This window comes from Mytilus trossulus, chromosome 10 (genome assembly GCF_036588685.1).
Source record: "Mytilus trossulus isolate FHL-02 chromosome 10, PNRI_Mtr1.1.1.hap1, whole genome shotgun sequence".
NCBI classification, from domain to species: Eukaryota; Metazoa; Mollusca; class Bivalvia; order Mytilida; family Mytilidae; genus Mytilus; species Mytilus trossulus.
The window spans coordinates 9,032,947-9,054,962 of NC_086382.1; the positions used below are offsets into that span (position 1 = coordinate 9,032,947).

A 22,016-nucleotide genomic window follows, 5' to 3' on the forward strand; every position below is an offset into this window, starting at 1 on the left:
TCTCCTTCAATCTAGTGATTGGCAGGATATTTCATTTAAAAAACTGTACAATCAATGCTGACATAAATCGACATGAGAAGTTAATTAACATTGCATTATTTTAGTATTGCGAAATAAAAACTTGAAGCAAGTGTTTTACAATTTATAGTGTTCTGATTACTGTCCTTAAACCACTGCTATGCATTATAATTATATTGATTGTTTGTTCCATCTCTCCAATAAATGAACAAGATTAGTATGGTTTTCTCTTTTAGCAATACCTAATGGTGTAAGCCCTTTCAATTTATGGTTACAGTCTGCTTTATGCTTCAATAAAAATTCAACAATCTCTGCATGACCTTTATAACATGCTATAAATATGGGGGATGCTCCAGTATCTCTACACTTATTAATGTCTGCCTTATTGTTTATTAACATCTGAACTACTTCAGTATTTCCATTCTGACAAGCAATGTACAGAGGTGATGCTCCAGTATCTCTACACTTATTAATGTCTGCCTTATTGTTTATTAACATCTTAACTACGTCAGTATGTCCTATATAACAAGCAACGTACACAGGTGATGCTCCAGTATCTATACACTTATTAATGTCTGCCTTATTGTTTATTAACATCTTAACTACGTCAGTATGTCCATTCTGACAAGCAATGTACAGAGGTGATACTCCATCAGTATCTGAACACTTATTAATGTCTGCATTATTGTTTATTAACATCTTAACTACTTCAGTATGTCCATTCTGACAAGCAATGTACAGAGGTGAACACTCTTCATTATCACACTTATTAATGTCTGCCTTATTGTTTATTAACATCTGAACTACTTCAGTGTGTCCTTTCTGACAAGCAATGTACAGATGTGATACTTCTTCATCATCACACTTATTAATGTCTGCCTTATTGTTTATTAACATCTTAACTACTTCAGTATGTCCATTCTGACAAGCAACGTACAGAGGTGATTCTCCAGTATCTCTACACTTATTAATGTCTGCCTTATTGTTTATTAACATCTTAACTACTTCAGTATGTCCATTCTGACAAGCAAAGTACAGAGGTGATTCTCCAGTATCTCTACACTTATTAATGTCTGCCTTATTGTTTATTAACATCTGAACTACTTCAGTATGTCCATTCTGACAAGCAATGTACAGAGGTGAGGCTCCAGCATCTCTACACTTATTAATGTCTGCCTTATTGTTTATTAACATCTTAACTACTTCAGTATGTCCATTCTGACAAGCAATGTACAGAGGTGAACACTCTTCATTATCACACTTATTAATGTCTGCCTTATTGTTTATTAACATCTGAACTACTTCAGTATGTCCTTTCTGACAAGCAATGTACAGAGGTGATACTTCTTCATCATCACACTTATTAATGTCTGCCTTATTGTTTATTAACATCTTAACTACTTCAGTATGTCCTTTATAACAAGCAACGTACAGAGGTGATTCTCCAGTATCACTACACTTATTAATGTCTGCCTTATTGTTTATTAACATCTTAACTACTTCAGTATGTCCATTCTGACAAGCAACGTCCAGAGGTGAGGCTCCAGTATCTCTACACTTATTAATGTCTGCCTTATTGTTTATTAACATCTTAACTACTTCAGTATGTCCATTCTGACAAGCAAAGTACAGAGGTGATACTCCATCAGTATATCTACACTTATTAATGTCTGTCTTATTGTTTATTAACATCTTAACTACTTCAGTATGTCCATTCTGACAAGCAACGTACAGAGGTGATTCTCCAGTATCTCTACACTTATTAATGTCTGCCTTATTGTTTATTAACATCTTAACTACTTCAGTATGTCCATTCTGACAAGCAAAGTACAGAGGTGATTCTCCAGAATCTCTACACTTATTAATGTCTGCCTTATTGTTTATTAACATCTGAACTACTTCAGTATGTCCATTCTGACAAGCAATGTACAGAGGTGAGGCTCCAGCATCTCTACACTTATTAATGTCTGCCTTATTGTTTATTAACATCTTAACTACTTCAGTATGTCCATTCTGACAAGCAATGTACAGAGGTGAACACTCTTCATTATCACACTTATTAATGTCTGCCTTGTTGTTTATTAACATCTGAACTACTTCAGTATGTCCTTTCTGACAAGCAATGTACAGAGGTGATACTTCTTCATCATCACACTTATTAATGTCTGCCTTATTGGTTATTAACATCTTAACTACTTCAGTATGTCCTTTATAACAAGCAACGTACAGAGGTGATTCTCCAGTATCACTACACTTATTAATGTCTGCCTTATTGTTTATTAACATCTTAACTACTTCAGTATGTCCATTCTGACAAGCAACGTCCAGAGGTGAGGCTCCAGTATCTCTACACTTATTAATGTCTGCCTTATTGTTTATTAACATCTTAACTACTTCAGTATGTCCATTCTGACAAGCAAAGTACAGAGGTGATACTCCATCAGTATATCTACACTTATTAATGTCTGTCTTATTGTTTATTAACATCTTAACTACTTCAGTATGTCCATTCTGACAAGCAACGTACAGAGGTGATTCTCCAGTATCTCTACACTTATTAATGTCTGCCTTATTGTTTATTAACATCTTAACTACTTCAGTATGTCCATTCTGACAAGCAAAGTACAGAGGTGATTCTCCAGAATCTCTACACTTATTAATGTCTGCCTTATTGTTTATTAACATCTGAACTACTTCAGTATGTCCATTCTGACAAGCAATGTACAGAGGTGAGGCTCCAGCATCTCTACACTTATTAATGTCTGCCTTATTGTTTATTAACATCTTAACTACTTCAGTATGTCCATTCTGACAAGCAATGTACAGAGGTGAACACTCTTCATTATCACACTTATTAATGTCTGCCTTGTTGTTTATTAACATCTGAACTACTTCAGTATGTCCTTTCTGACAAGCAATGTACAGAGGTGATACTTCTTCATCATCACACTTATTAATGTCTGCCTTATTGGTTATTAACATCTTAACTACTTCAGTATGTCCATTCTGACAAGCAACGTCCAGAGGTGAGGCTCCAGTATCTCTACACTTATTAATGTCTGCCTTATTGTTTATTAACATCTTAACTACTTCAGTATGTCCATTCTGACAAGCAAAGTACAGAGGTGATACTCCATCAGTATATCTACACTTATTAATGTCTGCCTTATTGTTTATTAACATCTGAACTACTTCAGTATGTCCATTCTGACAAGCAATGTACAGAGGTGAACACTCTTCATTATCACACTTATTAATGTCTGCCTTATTGTTTATTAACATCTGAACTACTTCAGTATGTCCATTCTGACAAGCAATGTACAGAGGTGAACACTCTTCATTATCACACTTATTAATGTCTGCCTCATTGTTTATTAACATCTGAACTACTTCAGTATGTCCATTCTGACAAGCAATGTACAGAGGTGAACACTCTTCATTATCACACTTATTAATGTCTGCCTTATTGTTTATTAACATCTTAACTACTTCAGTATGTCCATTCTGACAAGCAAAGTACAGAGGTGATACTCCATCAGTATCTCTACACTTATTAATGTCTGCCTTATTGTGTATTAACATCTTAACTACTTCAGTATATCCATATTCAGATGATATGTATAGAGGTGATACTTTATCAGTATTACGACAATGGTTTACATTACTGATGCAATGTTGAATACACCATTTAACCAGAACAATATCACCTATAAAACAACACTGTATCAATGGAGTACTTTTGTCATTAATGTCATATGAACTGGCCAATTGTTTTTGTTGTGATATTGCTAAGCTTTGTATATGTAGAAGGAATCTTTGTCTGAAGATAAGATTGACCATATTGATGTTACAGAAAACATCTACAACCTCTCCTCTTGACCAGTCATCTACCATTCTTTTTATATACATTTGCTGATATCTCGTTGGTACAATAATTGTAAATTCATCATTTTTGCTTTTTCTTTCAAATAAAAATCTTTCACTTATAAATTGACTTGTAGCATTATTAATTAAACAATAAATCATTTCACTGCCAAAGTAAAAAGCAAGAAAATCAAATAATTTGTCATGAATAGTTCTGTAGACTTTACCATCCTTTCTGATATATGTATATGTAAGTGAATCCAGCTCATCACGTAAAACCAATCGTGACGTCCCTTCCATCACTTTACAAGCTTCATATGTGTTCTTTATAACAGTTTTGATGTTTTCATCCACATCTTCAGTAAGCCATTCTTCTTTCAACTGATTGTTAAACATTACACATAGAGCAAGTGCACAGTATTTGACATGTGCTCCATCTGTCTGTAATTTATCTATCTCTTCTTTGTAAACTGTAAATGGATTCGTAAAGAAATTTACAATGTTCAGTTTTGGGTTTTTGCTGTACAATTGACACAAAAGAGGAAAACAGTCAAACATGTCATACAATTCACTGATCTCAGAAGCGTCTGTTTTCAGATAAAATTCCGCAATGGATTGTTTTTCTGTTTTCAATAAACAGAAATCGGCAGACTGAAGATTGCATTCATTTGCTTGAAAGAATGACAACGATTCCATTTGCCTATCCTTATAAACCTGTAGTCTACAAGACATAATTAACTTCACTGGTTTCTTTTTTAATAATGCCTTAATTTTGTCCATCACATTTTTCCAGTTTTCCAACTTCATTGGATTTAAACTGTATGTTCCACAAAAATCATCCACAACAAACAGTATCTTCTTAATTGGATTGTACCACCTGATAATTTCCTTAGGATTTGACACTAGTAAAATCTCATAGCCTTCATTTTGCATCTGTAAAGCTACGTGACGCACCAATGATGATTTTCCACTACCAGAACTTGCTGTGACAACAACACAACCGTTTTCTTTAATGCACTTTAATACACATTTTGCTCCGTTTGTTTCTATAAATGTTTTGTCATCTTCTTTCCAATTTTCCAATTCTTCATTAATTTGTTCTGAAAAAGAAGAATTGACATATATGGTAAAAAAAACATTTGCTTGACATATGGTATAAACAAAAGGCTTGATCTATCCATGCTATGTATAGGTAAAAGACTTGACATACGGTATGGACAATTTGCTTGTCAAATGGTATAGACAAAAGGCTAGACATCCACTTGTATTTTTTGTCTACCGATGAGTTAAGCCTTTTTCAACTGATTTTTATAGTTAGTTCTCATGTTGTACTGTTATACCACTGTCCCAGATTAAGGGGAGGGTTGGGATCCCGCTAACATGTTTAACCCCGCCACATTATTTATGTATGTGCCTGTCCCAAGTCAGGAGCCTGTAATTCAGTGGTTGTCGTTTGTTTATGTGTTATATGTTGTTTATGCTTGGTCCGTTTCTGTGTGTGTTACGTTTCGGTGTTATGTCGTTGTTCTCCTCTTATATTTAATGCTTTTCCCTCGGTTTTAGTTTGATACCCCGATTTTGTTTTTTGTCCATGGATTTATGAGTTTTGAACAGCGGTATACTACTGTTGCCTTTATTTACATATTTGTTTTTCGTTAATTTTTTTACATAAATGAGGCCGTTAGTTTTCTTGTTTGAATTGTTTTACATTGTCTTATTGGGGCCTTTCATAGCTGACTGTGCGGTATGGGCTTTGCTCATTGTTGAAGACCGTACGGTGACCTATAGTTGTTAATGTTTGTGTCATTTTGGTCTTTTGTGGAAAGTTGTCTCATTGGCAATCATACCACATCTTCTTTTTTATATGGTATGGACAAAAGGCTTGACCTATGAATGCTATGTATTTAGGCGGTCTCACTTATTAGCGACAAGAAGAATTTTAGCGACAAGAAGAATAATTAGGCGACAAGAAGCGAAAAGAAGACTATTTAGCGACAAAAAAACATTTTTTTTATTGAGATTACTTATTCCAAATAAATATTAAAAAACTATTCAAAAGAAAACAAATTTAGCGATAAGAAAGTTAGTATTCTATATATCAATAAATATATAGAAAAGTCATTTTTAATTTATTATTTATTATGTATATTACAGCAACATTACGTTAACCCTGTTGTATTATGATATTAATCAAGTTTACTTGTGTTTCAGAAAAATAACATATTTATCTTATAATTTGTTTTAAAACTTTCTTTGTAAAGTATAGAATAAACTTGCAGCATGCATTATTTGTGCATCGTTGTCAAGAAAATACTCAACACAAATTGTTAATTACAATGAACTGAAATCAAAAAAGAGAAAACATAATTAAAATGTGAAAATTTTTCATGATTTTATTTTGTGTATTGCCTCATTTAACGATATTTATCATGTTTATGCATAGTTAACTGTTGATTGAAGAATAGAGGTAATACATGACAATTTTGAGTTTTCAACAGATGTTCACTATTTTACAATGATTGTATATTCTGGCGCATTTAATTGTTTAGTCTGACGCGTGTACAAAGTTGAAGGTGTTAATTGGATTTTTATTGTAGCAATAAAACAAGGGACACGCGCCTCTTTATCCATCTTCATTCATTTACTCATACTCAAACTTTGCTGAAAACAGTACATACATTATCTAAAACAGATTCCTTATATTTAATAAAAATTACACAATCCCTTTCTTTCTTACAAATGATTAATTTCTTCATCTATCAATAACTCTAAAAGAAAAATCACTTTATGACTGCCCATATATTAAAAAAAAAATTAATGCATATTTTTTAATATTAATTTGGAATAAGTAATTAATCTTAATAAAAAATGTTTTCTTGTCGCTAAACAGTTTTCTTGTCGCTTAATTATTATTCTTGTCGCTTCTTGACGATTTTAGTCGCTAATTAGTGAGACCCTATTTAGGCAAAAGGCTTGACATACGTATAGATAATTTGCTTGAAAATTTCATTATCACTAAACTAGTATATATTTGTTTAGGGGCTAGCTGAAGGACGCCTCCGGGTGCGGGAATTTCTTGCTACATTGAAGACCTGTTGGTGACCTTCTGCTGTTATTTTTTTCTATGGTCGGGTTCTTGTCCCTTTGGCACATTCCCCATTTCCATTCTCAATTTTAATAGACAAAAGGCTTGAATATGGTATAGACAAAGGGCTTGACCTACGTTATAGACAAAAGGCTTGAATATGGTGTAAATAAAGTGCTTGACCTACGGTATAGACAAAAGGCTCAACCTATGGTAAAGACAAAGGATAGACCTATTATATGCACTGGAAATAGGTTTGGCATATGACAATTTGCTTGACAAAAGGTATAAAAAAATCACTTAAAATGTCATACAGACAATTGAGATGCCATATGGTATAGACTATTAACTTGACATATGGAATGGATAATTGACTTGACGTATGGTATAGACAATTGGTTTGACATATGGTACATGTATGAATAATTTTCTTGACATATGGTATACATAGAAAAAACATTAAACATATCATACAGATAACTGATATGACTTATGTTATCGACAATTGACTTAACATATCAAGAAGATAATTGAAATATGGTATCTATGGCCAAGTGGCTTGATATTATGTATAGACAATTGACTTGACATATGTTAAAGCCAAGTGGTTTGACAATAGGTTTAAACAGTTGACTTGACATATGAGTAGCTAAATGGCATCATATTATATAAATCCAGTTTTACTAGACAAACGAGGGTCGTAATGCGTGTACCTTCTTGATGAATAACTGTAAAAAAATTCTTAAATGACGTTAACGGTAATTTTATGTGGATGACGATAAAATGTACACTTTCTTGAAGACGATCAAAAAGTCCAATGATTTTGACGAATCACGTTAATTTTATTCCAAAAAAGGGGTAACTATAATTATTTGAGACCTCTGACAAATCAAAATAAGGATATTTTTGGAAATCACGATAAAATTTAACCAATTTAACGCTATTAGTAGCTGAAAATGACCGCCTGACGGTAAAGGGCATTTTTACCCTCACATATGTGTATCTAAATGGCTTCAGATTAGAAAGAGACAATTGACTTTACATCTGACAAGTGGTATACATAATTAACTTGACATATGCTATGGACTATTTACTTGACATATGATATAAACTATTGACTTGACATATGGTATAGACAATTGACTTGACATATGGTACGGATACGGACTTGACATTAGGTATAGACTATCAACTCGACATATGATAAAGACAATTATTTGACATATGGTGTGGACAATTGACTTGACATATGGAATGGACAATAAGATTGACATATTTATATATGGTATAGGCATTTGATTTGACATAGGGTATGGACTATGGATTTACATAGGATATGGAGAATGGAACTAACATTTAGTATTGACATTGACATATTGTTGAAACATTTGAATAACATATGGAATAGACAATTGACTTGACATACTGTGTGAGCCAATGCTCCGTGTTGAAGACCGTACTTTGACCTATAATGGTTTACTTAAATTTTGACTTGGATGGAGTGTTGGCTCATTGACACTCATATCACATCTTCTTATATCTAAATACAATTGATTTGATACACGGTAAAGACAATTGACTTGATATATGGTAAGTATTATGGAATCAACATTATTTATAAACAATTGACTTGACATACGGTAAAGACAATTGACTTAACATATGTATGGACTATGGAATCGATATTATTTATAAACAATTGACTTGATATATGGTATAGTCAAGTGGCTAGAAAATTAGGTATTGACAACTGGCTTGGCATAATATATGGACAATTGGTTCGACATAAGGTATAGACAGTGTACTTGACAGATGGGATGGACAATAGGTTTGATAAACGAAGAGGAAAGTTTACTTGACATATGGTATAGACGAATGGTTTGACATAATAAATGAATAGGCATAAGGTATAGATAATTGACTTGACATATGATATGGCCAAGCAGCATGACATTAGATAACATTAGATATAGACAACTGACATATTGTATAGCCAAGTGCATGGATATGAGGTATAGATAACTGACTTGGTATATTGCATAACATATGGTAAAGAGGCGTGACATATGGTATAGCCAAGTGCATTGATATGAAGTATAGATAATTGACTTGGTATATGGCATAACATAAGGCAAAGAGGCGTGACATATGGTATAGCCAAGTGCATTGATATGAAGTATAGATAATTGACTTGGTATATGGCATAACATATGGTAAAGAGGCATGACATATGGTATAGCCAAGAGCATTGATATGAGGTATAGATAATTGACTTGGTATATATATATATATATATTAGGATCCATTTTGTTACATCTTGTGATCAATTTCATTTGGCAATCGCCAATGGCAGTCAGCAGGGTTAAAGAACATCAGTTGTTCGACCTGTTAGTCAAATGCGTTTTGTTTAAATATACTTTTTCACTCTTTAGGTCTTTTGGAAAATGTTGTTTGTGCTGTTTTTAGACCCTTCTACAACGAAATTTGTTTGACATGCACACGTATAAAAACTGCGGTTTTTATCCAACGCAGTCATAGGTTTGAACGTAGTTTTCAATTTAGACTCGTTTATATTTTTTGTTTGGGCATGTATCATATTTTCCCTCCGGTTGATATGATCCGTTCATCCTATATATTGACTCTTAAAATTCAAGAGTTAATCTAAGAATGAGGGTACTTTCTCTTAAAATAAGGGTACTTTTTATATGGCCTTCCAAATACCGTTTCGATCCCTAACATCACTGAAGAGACATTTATTGTCGAAATCCGGATATGGTGTACTAAAGAAATATTGACACCGAATGTTTGTGGCACAACATCCTGTCCACAAGTTAACAATTTTTTTTTCTGTGACGTATTAAATTTATATTAGGATCCATTTTGTTACATCTTGTGATCAATTTCATTTGGCAATCGCCAATGGCAGTCAGCAGGGTTAAAGAACATCAGTTGTTCGACCTGTTAGTCAAATGCGTTTTGTTTAAATATACTTTTTCACTCTTTAGGTCTTTTGGAAAATGTTGTTTGTGCTGTTTTTAGACCCTTCTACAACGAAATTTGTTTGACATGCACACGTATAAAACCTGCGGTTTTTATCCAACGCAGTCATAGGTTTGAACGTAGTTTTCAATTTAGACTCGTTTATATTTTTTGTTTGGGCATGTATCATATTTTCCCTCCGGTTGATATGATCCGTTCATCCTATATATTGACTCTTAAAATTCAAGAGTTAATCTAAAAATGAGGGTACTTTCTCTTAAAATAAGGGTACTTTTTATATGGCCTTCCAAATACCGTTTCGATCCCTAACATCACTGAAGAGACATTTATTGTCGAAATCCGGATATGGTGTACTAAAGAAATATTGACACCGAATGTTTGTGGCACAACATCCTGTCCACAAGTTAACAATTTTTTTTTTTCTGTGACGTATTAAATTTATATTAGGATCGATTTTGTTACATCTTGTGATCAATTTCATTTGGCAATCGCCAATGGCAGTCAGCAGGGTTAAAGAACATCAGTTGTTCGACCTGTTAGTCAAATGCGTTTTGTTTAAATATACTTTTTCACTCTTTAGGTCTTTTGGAAAATGTTGTTTGTGCTGTTTTTAGACCCTTCTACAACGAAATTTGTTTGACATGCACACGTATAAAAACTGCGGTTTTTATCCAACGCAGTCATAGGTTTGAACGTAGTTTTCAATTTAGACTCGTTTATATTTTTTGTTTGGGCATGTATCATATTTTCCCTCCGGTTGATATGATCCGTTCATCCTATATATTGACTCTTAAAATTCAAGAGTTAATCTAAAAATGAGGGTACTTTCTCTTAAAATAAGGGTACTTTTTATATGGCCTTCCAAATACCGTTTCGATCCCTAACATCACTGAAGAGACATTTATTGTCGAAATCCGGATATGGTGTACTAAAGAAATATTGACACCGAATGTTTGTGGCACAACATCCTGTCCACAAGTTAACAATTTTTTTTTTCTGTGACGTATTAAATTTATATTAGGATCCATTTTGTTACATCTTGTGATCAATTTCATTTGGCAATCGCCAATGGCAGTCAGCAGGGTTAAAGAACATCAGTTGTTCGACCTGTTAGTCAAATGCGTTTTGTTTAAATATACTTTTTCACTCTTTAGGTCTTTTGGAAAATGTTGTTTGTGCTGTTTTTAGACCCTTCTACAACGAAATTTGTTTGACATGCACACGTATAAAAACTGCGGTTTTTATCCAACGCAGTCATAGGTTTGAACGTAGTTTTCAATTTAGACTCGTTTATATTTTTTGTTTGGGCATGTATCATATTTTCCCTCCGGTTGATATGATCCGTTCATCCTATATATTGACTCTTAAAATTCAAGAGTTAATCTAAAAATGAGGGTACTTTCTCTTAAAATAAGGGTACTTTTTATATGGCCTTCCAAATACCGTTTCGATCCCTAACATCACTGAAGAGACATTTATTGTCGAAATCCGGATATGGTGTACTAAAGAAATATTGACACCGAATGTTTGTGGCACAACATCCTGTCCACAAGTTAACAATTTTTTTTTTCTGTGACGTATTAAATTTATATTAGGATCCATTTTGTTACATCTTGTGATCAATTTCATTTGGCAATCGCCAATGGCAGTCAGCAGGGTTAAAGAACATCAGTTGTTCGACCTGTTAGTCAAATGCGTTTTGTTTAAATATACTTTTTCACTCTTTAGGTCTTTTGGAAAATGTTGTTTGTGCTGTTTTTAGACCCTTCTACAACGAAATTTGTTTGACATGCACACGTATAAAAACTGCGGTTTTTATCCAACGCAGTCATAGGTTTGAACGTAGTTTTCAATTTAGACTCGTTTATATTTTTTGTTTGGGCATGTATCATATTTTCCCTCCGGTTGATATGATCCGTTCATCCTATATATTGACTCTTAAAATTCAAGAGTTAATCTAAAAATGAGGGTACTTTCTCTTAAAATAAGGGTACTTTTTATATGGCCTTCCAAATACCGTTTCGATCCCTAACATCACTGAAGAGACATTTATTGTCGAAATCCGGATATGGTGTACTAAAGAAATATTGACACCGAATGTTTGTGGCACAACATCCTGTCCACAAGTTAACAATTTTTTTTTTCTGTGACGTATTAAATTTATATTAGGATCCATTTTGTTACATCTTGTGATCAATTTCATTTGGCAATCGCCAATGGCAGTCAGCAGGGTTAAAGAACATCAGTTGTTCGACCTGTTAGTCAAATGCGTTTTGTTTAAATATACTTTTTCACTCTTTAGGTCTTTTGGAAAATGTTGTTTGTGCTGTTTTTAGACCCTTCTACAACGAAATTTGTTTGACATGCACACGTATAAAAACTGCGGTTTTTATCCAACGCAGTCATAGGTTTGAACGTAGTTTTCAATTTAGACTCGTTTATATTTTTTGTTTGGGCATGTATCATATTTTCCCTCCGGTTGATATGATCCGTTCATCCTATATATTGACTCTTAAAATTCAAGAGTTAATCTAAAAATGAGGGTACTTTCTCTTAAAATAAGGGTACTTTTTATATGGCCTTCCAAATACCGTTTCGATCCCTAACATCACTGAAGAGACATTTATTGTCGAAATCCGGATATGGTGTACTAAAGAAATATTGACACCGAATGTTTGTGGCACAACATCCTGTCCACAAGTAAACAATTTTTTTTTTCTGTGACGTATTAAATTTATATTAGGATCCATTTTGTTACATCTTGTGATCAATTTCATTTGGCAATCGCCAATGGCAGTCAGCAGGGTTAAAGAACATCAGTTGTTCGACCTGTTAGTCTAATGCGTTTTGTTTAAATATACTTTTTCACTCTTTAGGTCTTTTGGAAAATGTTGTTTGTGCTGTTTTTAGACCCTTCTACAACGAAATTTGTTTGACATGCACACGTATAAAAACTGCGGTTTTTATCCAACGCAGTCATAGGTTTGAACGTAGTTTTCAATTTAGACTCGTTTATATTTTTTGTTTGGGCATGTATCATATTTTCCCTCCGGTTGATATGATCCGTTCATCCTATATATTGACTCTTAAAATTCAAGAGTTAATCTAAAAATGAGGGTACTTTCTCTTAAAATAAGGGTACTTTTTATATGGCCTTCCAAATACCGTTTCGATCCCTAACATCACTGAAGAGACATTTATTGTCGAAATCCGGATATGGTGTACTAAAGAAATATTGACACCGAATGTTTGTGGCACAACATCCTGTCCACAAGTTAACATTTTTTTTTTCTGTGACGTATTAAATTTATATTAGGATCCATTTTGTTACATCTTGTGATCAATTTCATTTGGCAATCGCCAATGGCAGTCAGCAGGGTTAAAGAACATCAGTTGTTCGACCTGTTAGTCAAATGCGTTTTGTTTAAATATACTTTTTCACTCTTTAGGTCTTTTGGAAAATGTTGTTTGTGCTGTTTTTAGACCCTTCTACAACGAAATTTGTTTGACATGCACACGTATAAAAACTGCGGTTTTTATCCAACGCAGTCATAGGTTTGAACGTAGTTTTCAATTTAGACTCGTTTATATTTTTTGTTTGGGCATGTATCATATTTTCCCTCCGGTTGATATGATCCGTTCATCCTATATATTGACTCTTAAAATTCAAGAGTTAATCTAAAAATGAGGGTACTTTCTCTTAAAATAAGGGTACTTTTTATATGGCCTTCCAAATACCGTTTCGATCCCTAACATCACTGAAGAGACATTTATTGTCGAAATCCGGATATGGTGTACTAAAGAAATATTGACACCGAATGTTTGTGGCACAACATCCTGTCCACAAGTAAACAATTTTTTTTTCTGTGACGTATTAAATTTATATTAGGATCCATTTTGTTACATCTTGTGATCAATTTCATTTGGCAATCGCCAATGGCAGTCAGCAGGGTTAAAGAACATCAGTTGTTCGACCTGTTAGTCTAATGCGTTTTGTTTAAATATACTTTTTCACTCTTTAGGTCTTTTGGAAAATGTTGTTTGTGCTGTTTTTAGACCCTTCTACAACGAAATTTGTTTGACATGCACACGTATAAAAACTGCGGTTTTTATCCAACGCAGTCATAGGTTTGAACGTAGTTTTCAATTTAGACTCGTTTATATTTTTTGTTTGGGCATGTATCATATTTTCCCTCCGGTTGATATGATCCGTTCATCCTATATATTGACTCTTAAAATTCAAGAGTTAATCTAAAAATGAGGGTACTTTCTCTTAAAATAAGGGTACTTTTTATATGGCCTTCCAAATACCGTTTCGATCCCTAACATCACTGAAGAGACATTTATTGTCGAAATCCGGATATGGTGTACTAAAGAAATATTGACACCGAATGTTTGTGGCACAACATCCTGTCCACAAGTTAACATTTTTTTTTTCTGTGACGTATTAAATTTATATTAGGATCCATTTTGTTACATCTTGTGATCAATTTCATTTGGCAATCGCCAATGGCAGTCAGCAGGGTTAAAGAACATCAGTTGTTCGACCTGTTAGTCAAATGCGTTTTGTTTAAATATACTTTTTCACTCTTTAGGTCTTTTGGAAAATGTTGTTTGTGCTGTTTTTAGACCCTTCTACAACGAAATTTGTTTGACATGCACACGTATAAAAACTGCGGTTTTTATCCAACGCAGTCATAGGTTTGAACGTAGTTTTCAATTTAGACTCGTTTATATTTTTTGTTTGGGCATGTATCATATTTTCCCTCCGGTTGATATGATCCGTTCATCCTATATATTGACTCTTAAAATTCAAGAGTTAATCTAAAAATGAGGGTACTTTCTCTTAAAATAAGGGTACTTTTTATATGGCCTTCCAAATACCGTTTCGATCCCTAACATCACTGAAGAGACATTTATTGTCGAAATCCGGATATGGTGTACTAAAGAAATATTGACACCGAATGTTTGTGGCACAACATCCTGTCCACAGGTTAACAATTTTTTTTTTCTGTGACGTATTAAATTTATATTAGGATCGATTTTGTTACATCTTGTGATCAATTTCATTTGGCAATCGCCAATGGCAGTCAGCAGGGTTAAAGAACATCAGTTGTTCGACCTGTTAGTCAAATGCGTTTTGTTTAAATATACTTTTTCACTCTTTAGGTCTTTTGGAAAATGTTGTTTGTGCTGTTTTTAGACCCTTCTACAACGAAATTTGTTTGACATGCACACGTATAAAAACTGCGGTTTTTATCCAACGCAGTCATAGGTTTGAACGTAGTTTTCAATTTAGACTCGTTTATATTTTTTGTTTGGGCATGTATCATATTTTCCCTCCGGTTGATATGATCCGTTCATCCTATATATTGACTCTTAAAATTCAAGAGTTAATCTAAAAATGAGGGTACTTTCTCTTAAAATAAGGGTACTTTTTATATGGCCTTCCAAATACCGTTTCGATCCCTAACATCACTGAAGAGACATTTATTGTCGAAATCCGGATATGGTGTACTAAAGAAATATTGATACCGAATGTTTGTGGCACAACATCCTGTCCACAAGTTAACAATTTTTTTTTTCTGTGACGTATTAAATTTATATTAGGATCCATTTTGTTACATCTTGTGATCAATTTCATTTGGCAATCGCCAATGGCAGTCAGCAGGGTTAAAGAACATCAGTTGTTCGACCTGTTAGTCAAATGCGTTTTGTTTAAATATACTTTTTCACTCTTTAGGTCTTTTGGAAAATGTTGTTTGTGCTGTTTTTAGACCCTTCTACAACGAAATTTGTTTGACATGCACACGTATAAAAACTGCGGTTTTTATCCAACGCAGTCATAGGTTTGAACGTAGTTTTCAATTTAGACTCGTTTATATTTTTTGTTTGGGCATGTATCATATTTTCCCTCCGGTTGATATGATCCGTTCATCCTATATATTGACTCTTAAAATTCAAGAGTTAATCTAAAAATGAGGGTACTTTCTCTTAAAATAAGGGTACTTTTTATATGGCCTTCCAAATACCGTTTCGATCCCTAACATCACTGAAGAGACATTTATTGTCGAAATCCGGATATGGTGTACTAAAGAAATATTGACACCGAATGTTTGTGGCACAACATCCTGTCCACAAGTTAACAATTTTTTTTTTTCTGTGACGTATTAAATTTATATTAGGATCCATTTTGTTACATCTTGTGATCAATTTCATTTGGCAATCGCCAATGGCAGTCAGCAGGGTTAAAGAACATCAGTTGTTCGACCTGTTAGTCAAATGCGTTTTGTTTAAATATACTTTTTCACTCTTTAGGTCTTTTGGAAAATGTTGTTTGTGCTGTTTTTAGACCCTTCTACAACGAAATTTGTTTGACATGCACACGTATAAAAACTGCGGTTTTTATCCAACGCAGTCATAGGTTTGAACGTAGTTTTCAATTTAGACTCGTTTATATTTTTTGTTTGGGCATGTATCATATTTTCCCTCTGGTTGATATGATCCGTTCATCCTATATATTGACTCTTAAAATTCAAGAGTTAATCTAAAAATGAGGGTACTTTCTCTTAAAATAAGGGTACTTTTTATATGGCCTTCCAAATACCGTTTCGATCCCTAACATCACTGAAGAGACATTTATTGTCGAAATCCGGATATGGTGTACTAAAGAAATATTGACACCGAATGTTTGTGGCACAACATCCTGTCCACAAGTTAACAATTTTTTTTTTCTGTGACGTATTAAATTCATATTAGGATCCATTTTGTTACATCTTGTGATCAATTTCATTTGGCAATCGCCAATGGCAGTCAGCAGGGTTAAAGAACATCAGTTGTTCGACCTGTTAGTCAAATGCGTTTTGTTTAAATATACTTTTTCACTCTTTAGGTCTTTTGGAAAATGTTGTTTGTGCTGTTTATAGACCCTTCTACAACGAAATTTGTTTGACATGCACACGTATAAAAACTGCGGTTTTTATCCAACGCAGTCATAGGTTTGAACGTAGTTTTCAATTTAGACTCGTTTATATTTTTTGTTTGGGCATGTATCATATTTTCCCTCCGGTTGATATGATCCGTTCATCCTATATATTGACTCTTAAAATTCAAGAGTTAATCTAAAAATGAGGGTACTTTCTCTTAAAATAAGGGTACTTTTTATATGGCCTTCCAAATACCGTTTCGATCCCTAACATCACTGAAGAGACATTTATTGTCGAAATCCGGATATGGTGTACTAAAGAAATATTGACACCGAATGTTTGTGGCACAACATCCTGTCCACAAGTTAACAATTTTTTTTTTTCTGTGACGTATTAAATTTATATTAGGATCCATTTTGTTACATCTTGTGATCAATTTCATTTGGCAATCGCCAATGGCAGTCAGCAGGGTTAAAGAACATCAGTTGTTCGACCTGTTAGTCAAATGCGTTTTGTTTAAATATACTTTTTCACTCTTTAGGTCTTTTGGAAAATGTTGTTTGTGCTGTTTTTAGACCCTTCTACAACGAAATTTGTTTGACATGCACACGTATAAAAACTGCGGTTTTTATCCAACGCAGTCATAGGTTTGAACGTAGTTTTCAATTTAGACTCGTTTATATTTTTTGTTTGGGCATGTATCATATTTTCCCTCTGGTTGATATGATCCGTTCATCCTATATATTGACTCTTAAAATTCAAGAGTTAATCTAAAAATGAGGGTACTTTCTCTTAAAATAAGGGTACTTTTTATATGGCCTTCCAAATACCGTTTCGATCCCTAACATCACTGAAGAGACATTTATTGTCGAAATCCGGATATGGTGTACTAAAGAAATATTGACACCGAATGTTTGTGGCACAACATCCTGTCCACAAGTTAACAATTTTTTTTTTCTGTGACGTATTAAATTCATATTAGGATCCATTTTGTTACATCTTGTGATCAATTTCATTTGGCAATCGCCAATGGCAGTCAGCAGGGTTAAAGAACATCAGTTGTTCGACCTGTTAGTCAAATGCGTTTTGTTTAAATATACTTTTTCACTCTTTAGGTCTTTTGGAAAATGTTGTTTGTGCTGTTTATAGACCCTTCTACAACGAAATTTGTTTGACATGCACACGTATAAAAACTGCGGTTTTTATCCAACGCAGTCATAGGTTTGAACGTAGTTTTCAATTTAGACTCGTTTATATTTTTTGTTTGGGCATGTATCATATTTTCCCTCCGGTTGATATGATCCGTTCATCCTATATATTGACTCTTAAAATTCAAGAGTTAATCTAAAAATGAGGGTACTTTCTCTTAAAATAAGGGTACTTTTTATATGGCCTTCCAAATACCGTTTCGATCCCTAACATCACTGAAGAGACATTTATTGTCGAAATCCGGATATGGTGTACTAAAGAAATATTGACACCGAATGTTTGTGGCACAACATCCTGTCCACAAGTTAACAATTTTTTTTTTCTGTGACGTATTAAATTTATATTAGGATCGATTTTGTTACATCTTGTGATCAATTTCATTTGGCAATCGCCAATGGCAGTCAGCAGGGTTAAAGAACATCAGTTGTTCGACCTGTTAGTCAAATGCGTTTTGTTTAAATATACTTTTTCACTCTTTAGGTCTTTTGGAAAATGTTGTTTGTGCTGTTTTTAGACCCTTCTACAACGAAATTTGTTTGACATGCACACGTATAAAAACTGCGGTTTTTATCCAACGCAGTCATAGGTTTGAACGTAGTTTTCAATTTAGACTCGTTTATATTTTTTGTTTGGGCATGTATCATATTTTCCCTCCGGTTGATATGATCCGTTCATCCTATATATTGACTCTTAAAATTCAAGAGTTAATCTAAAAATGAGGGTACTTTCTCTTAAAATAAGGGTACTTTTTACATCAGTTGTTCGACCTGTTAGTCAAATGCGTTTTGTTTAAATATACTTTTTCACTCTTTAGGTCTTTTGGAAAATGTTGTTTGTGCTGTTTTAAGACCCTTCTACAACGAAATTTGTTTGACATGCACACGTATAAAAACTGCGGTTTTTATCCAACGCAGTCATAGGTTTGAACGTAGTTTTCAATTTAGACTCGTATATATATATATGACATAACATATGGTAAAGAGGCGTGACATATGGTATAGCCAAGTGCATTGATATGAAGTATAGATAATTGACTTGGTATATAGCATAACATAAGGCAAAGAGGCGTGACATATGGTATAGCCAAGTGCATTGATATGAGATATAGATAATTGACTTGGTATATGGTTAACATATGGTAAATAGGCGTGACATATGGTATAGCCAAGTGCATTGATATGAGGTATAAATAATTGACTTGGTATATGGCATAACATATGGTAAAGAGGCGTGACATATGGTATAACCAAGTGCATTAATATGAGGCATAGATAATTGACTTGGTATATGGCATAACATATGGTAAAGAGGCGTGACAAATGGTATAGCTAAGTGCATTGATATGAGGGATAGATAACTGACTTGGAATATGGCATAACACATGGTAAAGAGGCGTGACATATGGTATAGACAAGTGCATTGGTATGAGGTATAGATACTTGACTTGGTATATGGCATAACATATGGCAAAGAGGCGTGACATATGGTGTAGCCAAGTGCATTGATATGAGGCATAGATATTGACTTGGTATATGGCATAACATATGGTAAATAGGCGTGACATATGGTATAGCCAAGTGCATTGATATGAGGCATAGATATTGACTTGGTATATGGCATAACATATGGTAAAGAGGCATGACATATGGTTTAGCCAAGTGCATTGATATGAGGTATAGATAATTGACCCGGTATATGGCATAACATATGGTAAAGACAAATGATTGGATGTATGGTAAGATGGTAAGACAATTGACTTGAAATATGGTATAGCCAAGTGCATTGATATGAGGTATAGATAAATAACTTGGTATATGGCATAACATATGGCAAAGAGGCGTGACATATGGTATAGCCAAGTGCATTGATATGAGGTATAGATAATTGACTTGGTATATGGCATAACATATGGTAAAGAGGCATGACATATGGTAGAGCCAAGTGCATTGATATGAGGTATAGATAATTGACTTGGTATATGGCATAACATATTGGAAAGAGGCGTGACATGTGGTACAACCAAGTGCATTGATATGAGGCATAAATAATTGACTTGGTATATGGCATAACATTTGGTAAAGAGGCATGACATATGGTATAGCCAAGTGCATTCATATGAGATATAGATAATTGACTTAGTATATTGCATAACATATGGTAAAGAGGCGTGACATATGGTAGAGCCAAGTGCATTGATATGAGGTTTAGATAATTGACTTTGTATATGACATAACATATGGTAAAGAGGCCTGACATATGGTATAGCCAAGGACTTTGATATGAGGTATATATAATTGACTGCTATATGGCATAACATATAGTTAAGAGGCGTCAATATGGTATACCCGAGTGCATTGATATGAGGTTTTGATACTTGACTTGGTTTACGACATAACAAATGGTAAAGAGACGTGACATATGGTATGCCAAGTTCATTGATATGAGGTATAGATAATTGACTTGGTATATTACATAGCATATGGTATAGCCAAGTGCATTGATATGAGGTATACAAAATTGACTTGGTATAAGACATTACATATGGTAAAGAGGCGTGACATATGGAAGAGCCAAGTGCATTGATATGAGGTATAGATAATTGACTTGGTATATGGCATAACATATGGTAAGGAGGCGTGACATATGGTATAGCAAAGTGCATTGATATGAGGATTAGATAATTGACTGATATATGGCATAACATATAGTTAAGAGGCGTCAATATGGTATACCCGAGTGCATTGATATGAGGTTTTGATACTTGACTTGGTATATGACATAACATATGGTAAAGAGACGTGACATATGGTAAAGCCAAGTTCATTGATATGAAGTATAGATAATTGACTTGGTATATGGCATAACATATGGTAAAGACATATGATTGGATGTAGGGTAAGACAATTGACTTGAAATATGGTATAGCCAAGTGCATTGATATGAGGTATAGATAATTGACTTGGTATATGGCATAACATATGGTAAAGAGGCGTGACATATGGTATAGCCAAGTGTATTGATATGAGATATAGATAATTGACTTGGTATATGGCATAACATATGGTAAATAGGCGTGACATATGGTATAGCCAATTGCATTGATATGAGGTAAAGATAATTGACCCGGTATATGGCATAAAATATGGTAAAGACAATGATTGGATATATGGTAAGATGGTAAGACAATTGACTTGACATATGGTATAGCTAAGCGCATAGTTATGAGGTATAGATAATTGACTTGGTATATGGCATAACATATGGCAAAGAGGCGTGACATATGGTATAGCCAAGTGCATTGATATGAGGTATAGATAATTGACTTGGTATATGGCATAAAATATGGTAAAGAGGCGTGACATATGGTATAGCCAAGTGCATTGATATGAGGCATAGATAATTGACTTGGTATATATAGCCAAGTGCATTGATATGAGGCATAGATATTGACTTGGTATATGGCATAACATATGGTAAAGAGGCGTGACATATGGTACAGCAAAGTACATTGATATGAGGTATAGATAATTGACCCGGGATATGGCATTTTATTTGGTAAAGACAAATGATTGGATGTATGGTAAGATGGTAAGAAAATTGACTTGACATATGGTATAGCCAAGTGCATTGATATTCGGTATAGATAATTGACCCGGTATATAGCATAACATATGGTAAAGACAAATGATTGGATGTATGGTAAGATGGTAAGACAATTGACTTGAAATATGGTATAGCCAAGTGCATTGATATGAGGTATAGATAATTGACTTAGTATATGGGATTACATATGGTAAAGAGGCGTGACATATGGTATAACCAAGTGCATTGATATGAGGTATAGATAATTTACTTGGTATATGGCATAACATATGGTAAAGAGGCGTGACATATGGTATAGCTAAGTGCATTAA

The 22,016-nt window shown here is 33.8% G+C and overlaps 1 protein-coding gene across 1 annotated transcript in view; it reads right to left on the minus strand.

Annotated features, from left to right (window-relative positions):
- The window catches only part of LOC134687673 (serine/threonine-protein phosphatase 6 regulatory ankyrin repeat subunit B-like), a 40,120-nt gene continuing 18,104 nt past the window's right edge, over nucleotides 1-22,016 (minus strand). Inside the window, exons 4-5 of the mRNA XM_063548130.1 lie at nucleotides 3,151-4,982; nucleotides 1-2,967 (exon numbers count right to left, since the gene is read on the minus strand). Of these exons, the coding sequence (XP_063404200.1) occupies nucleotides 190-2,967; nucleotides 3,151-4,982 (4,610 nt within the window). The 3' untranslated portion in view covers nucleotides 1-189. The remainder of the gene's footprint in view (nucleotides 2,968-3,150; nucleotides 4,983-22,016) is intronic.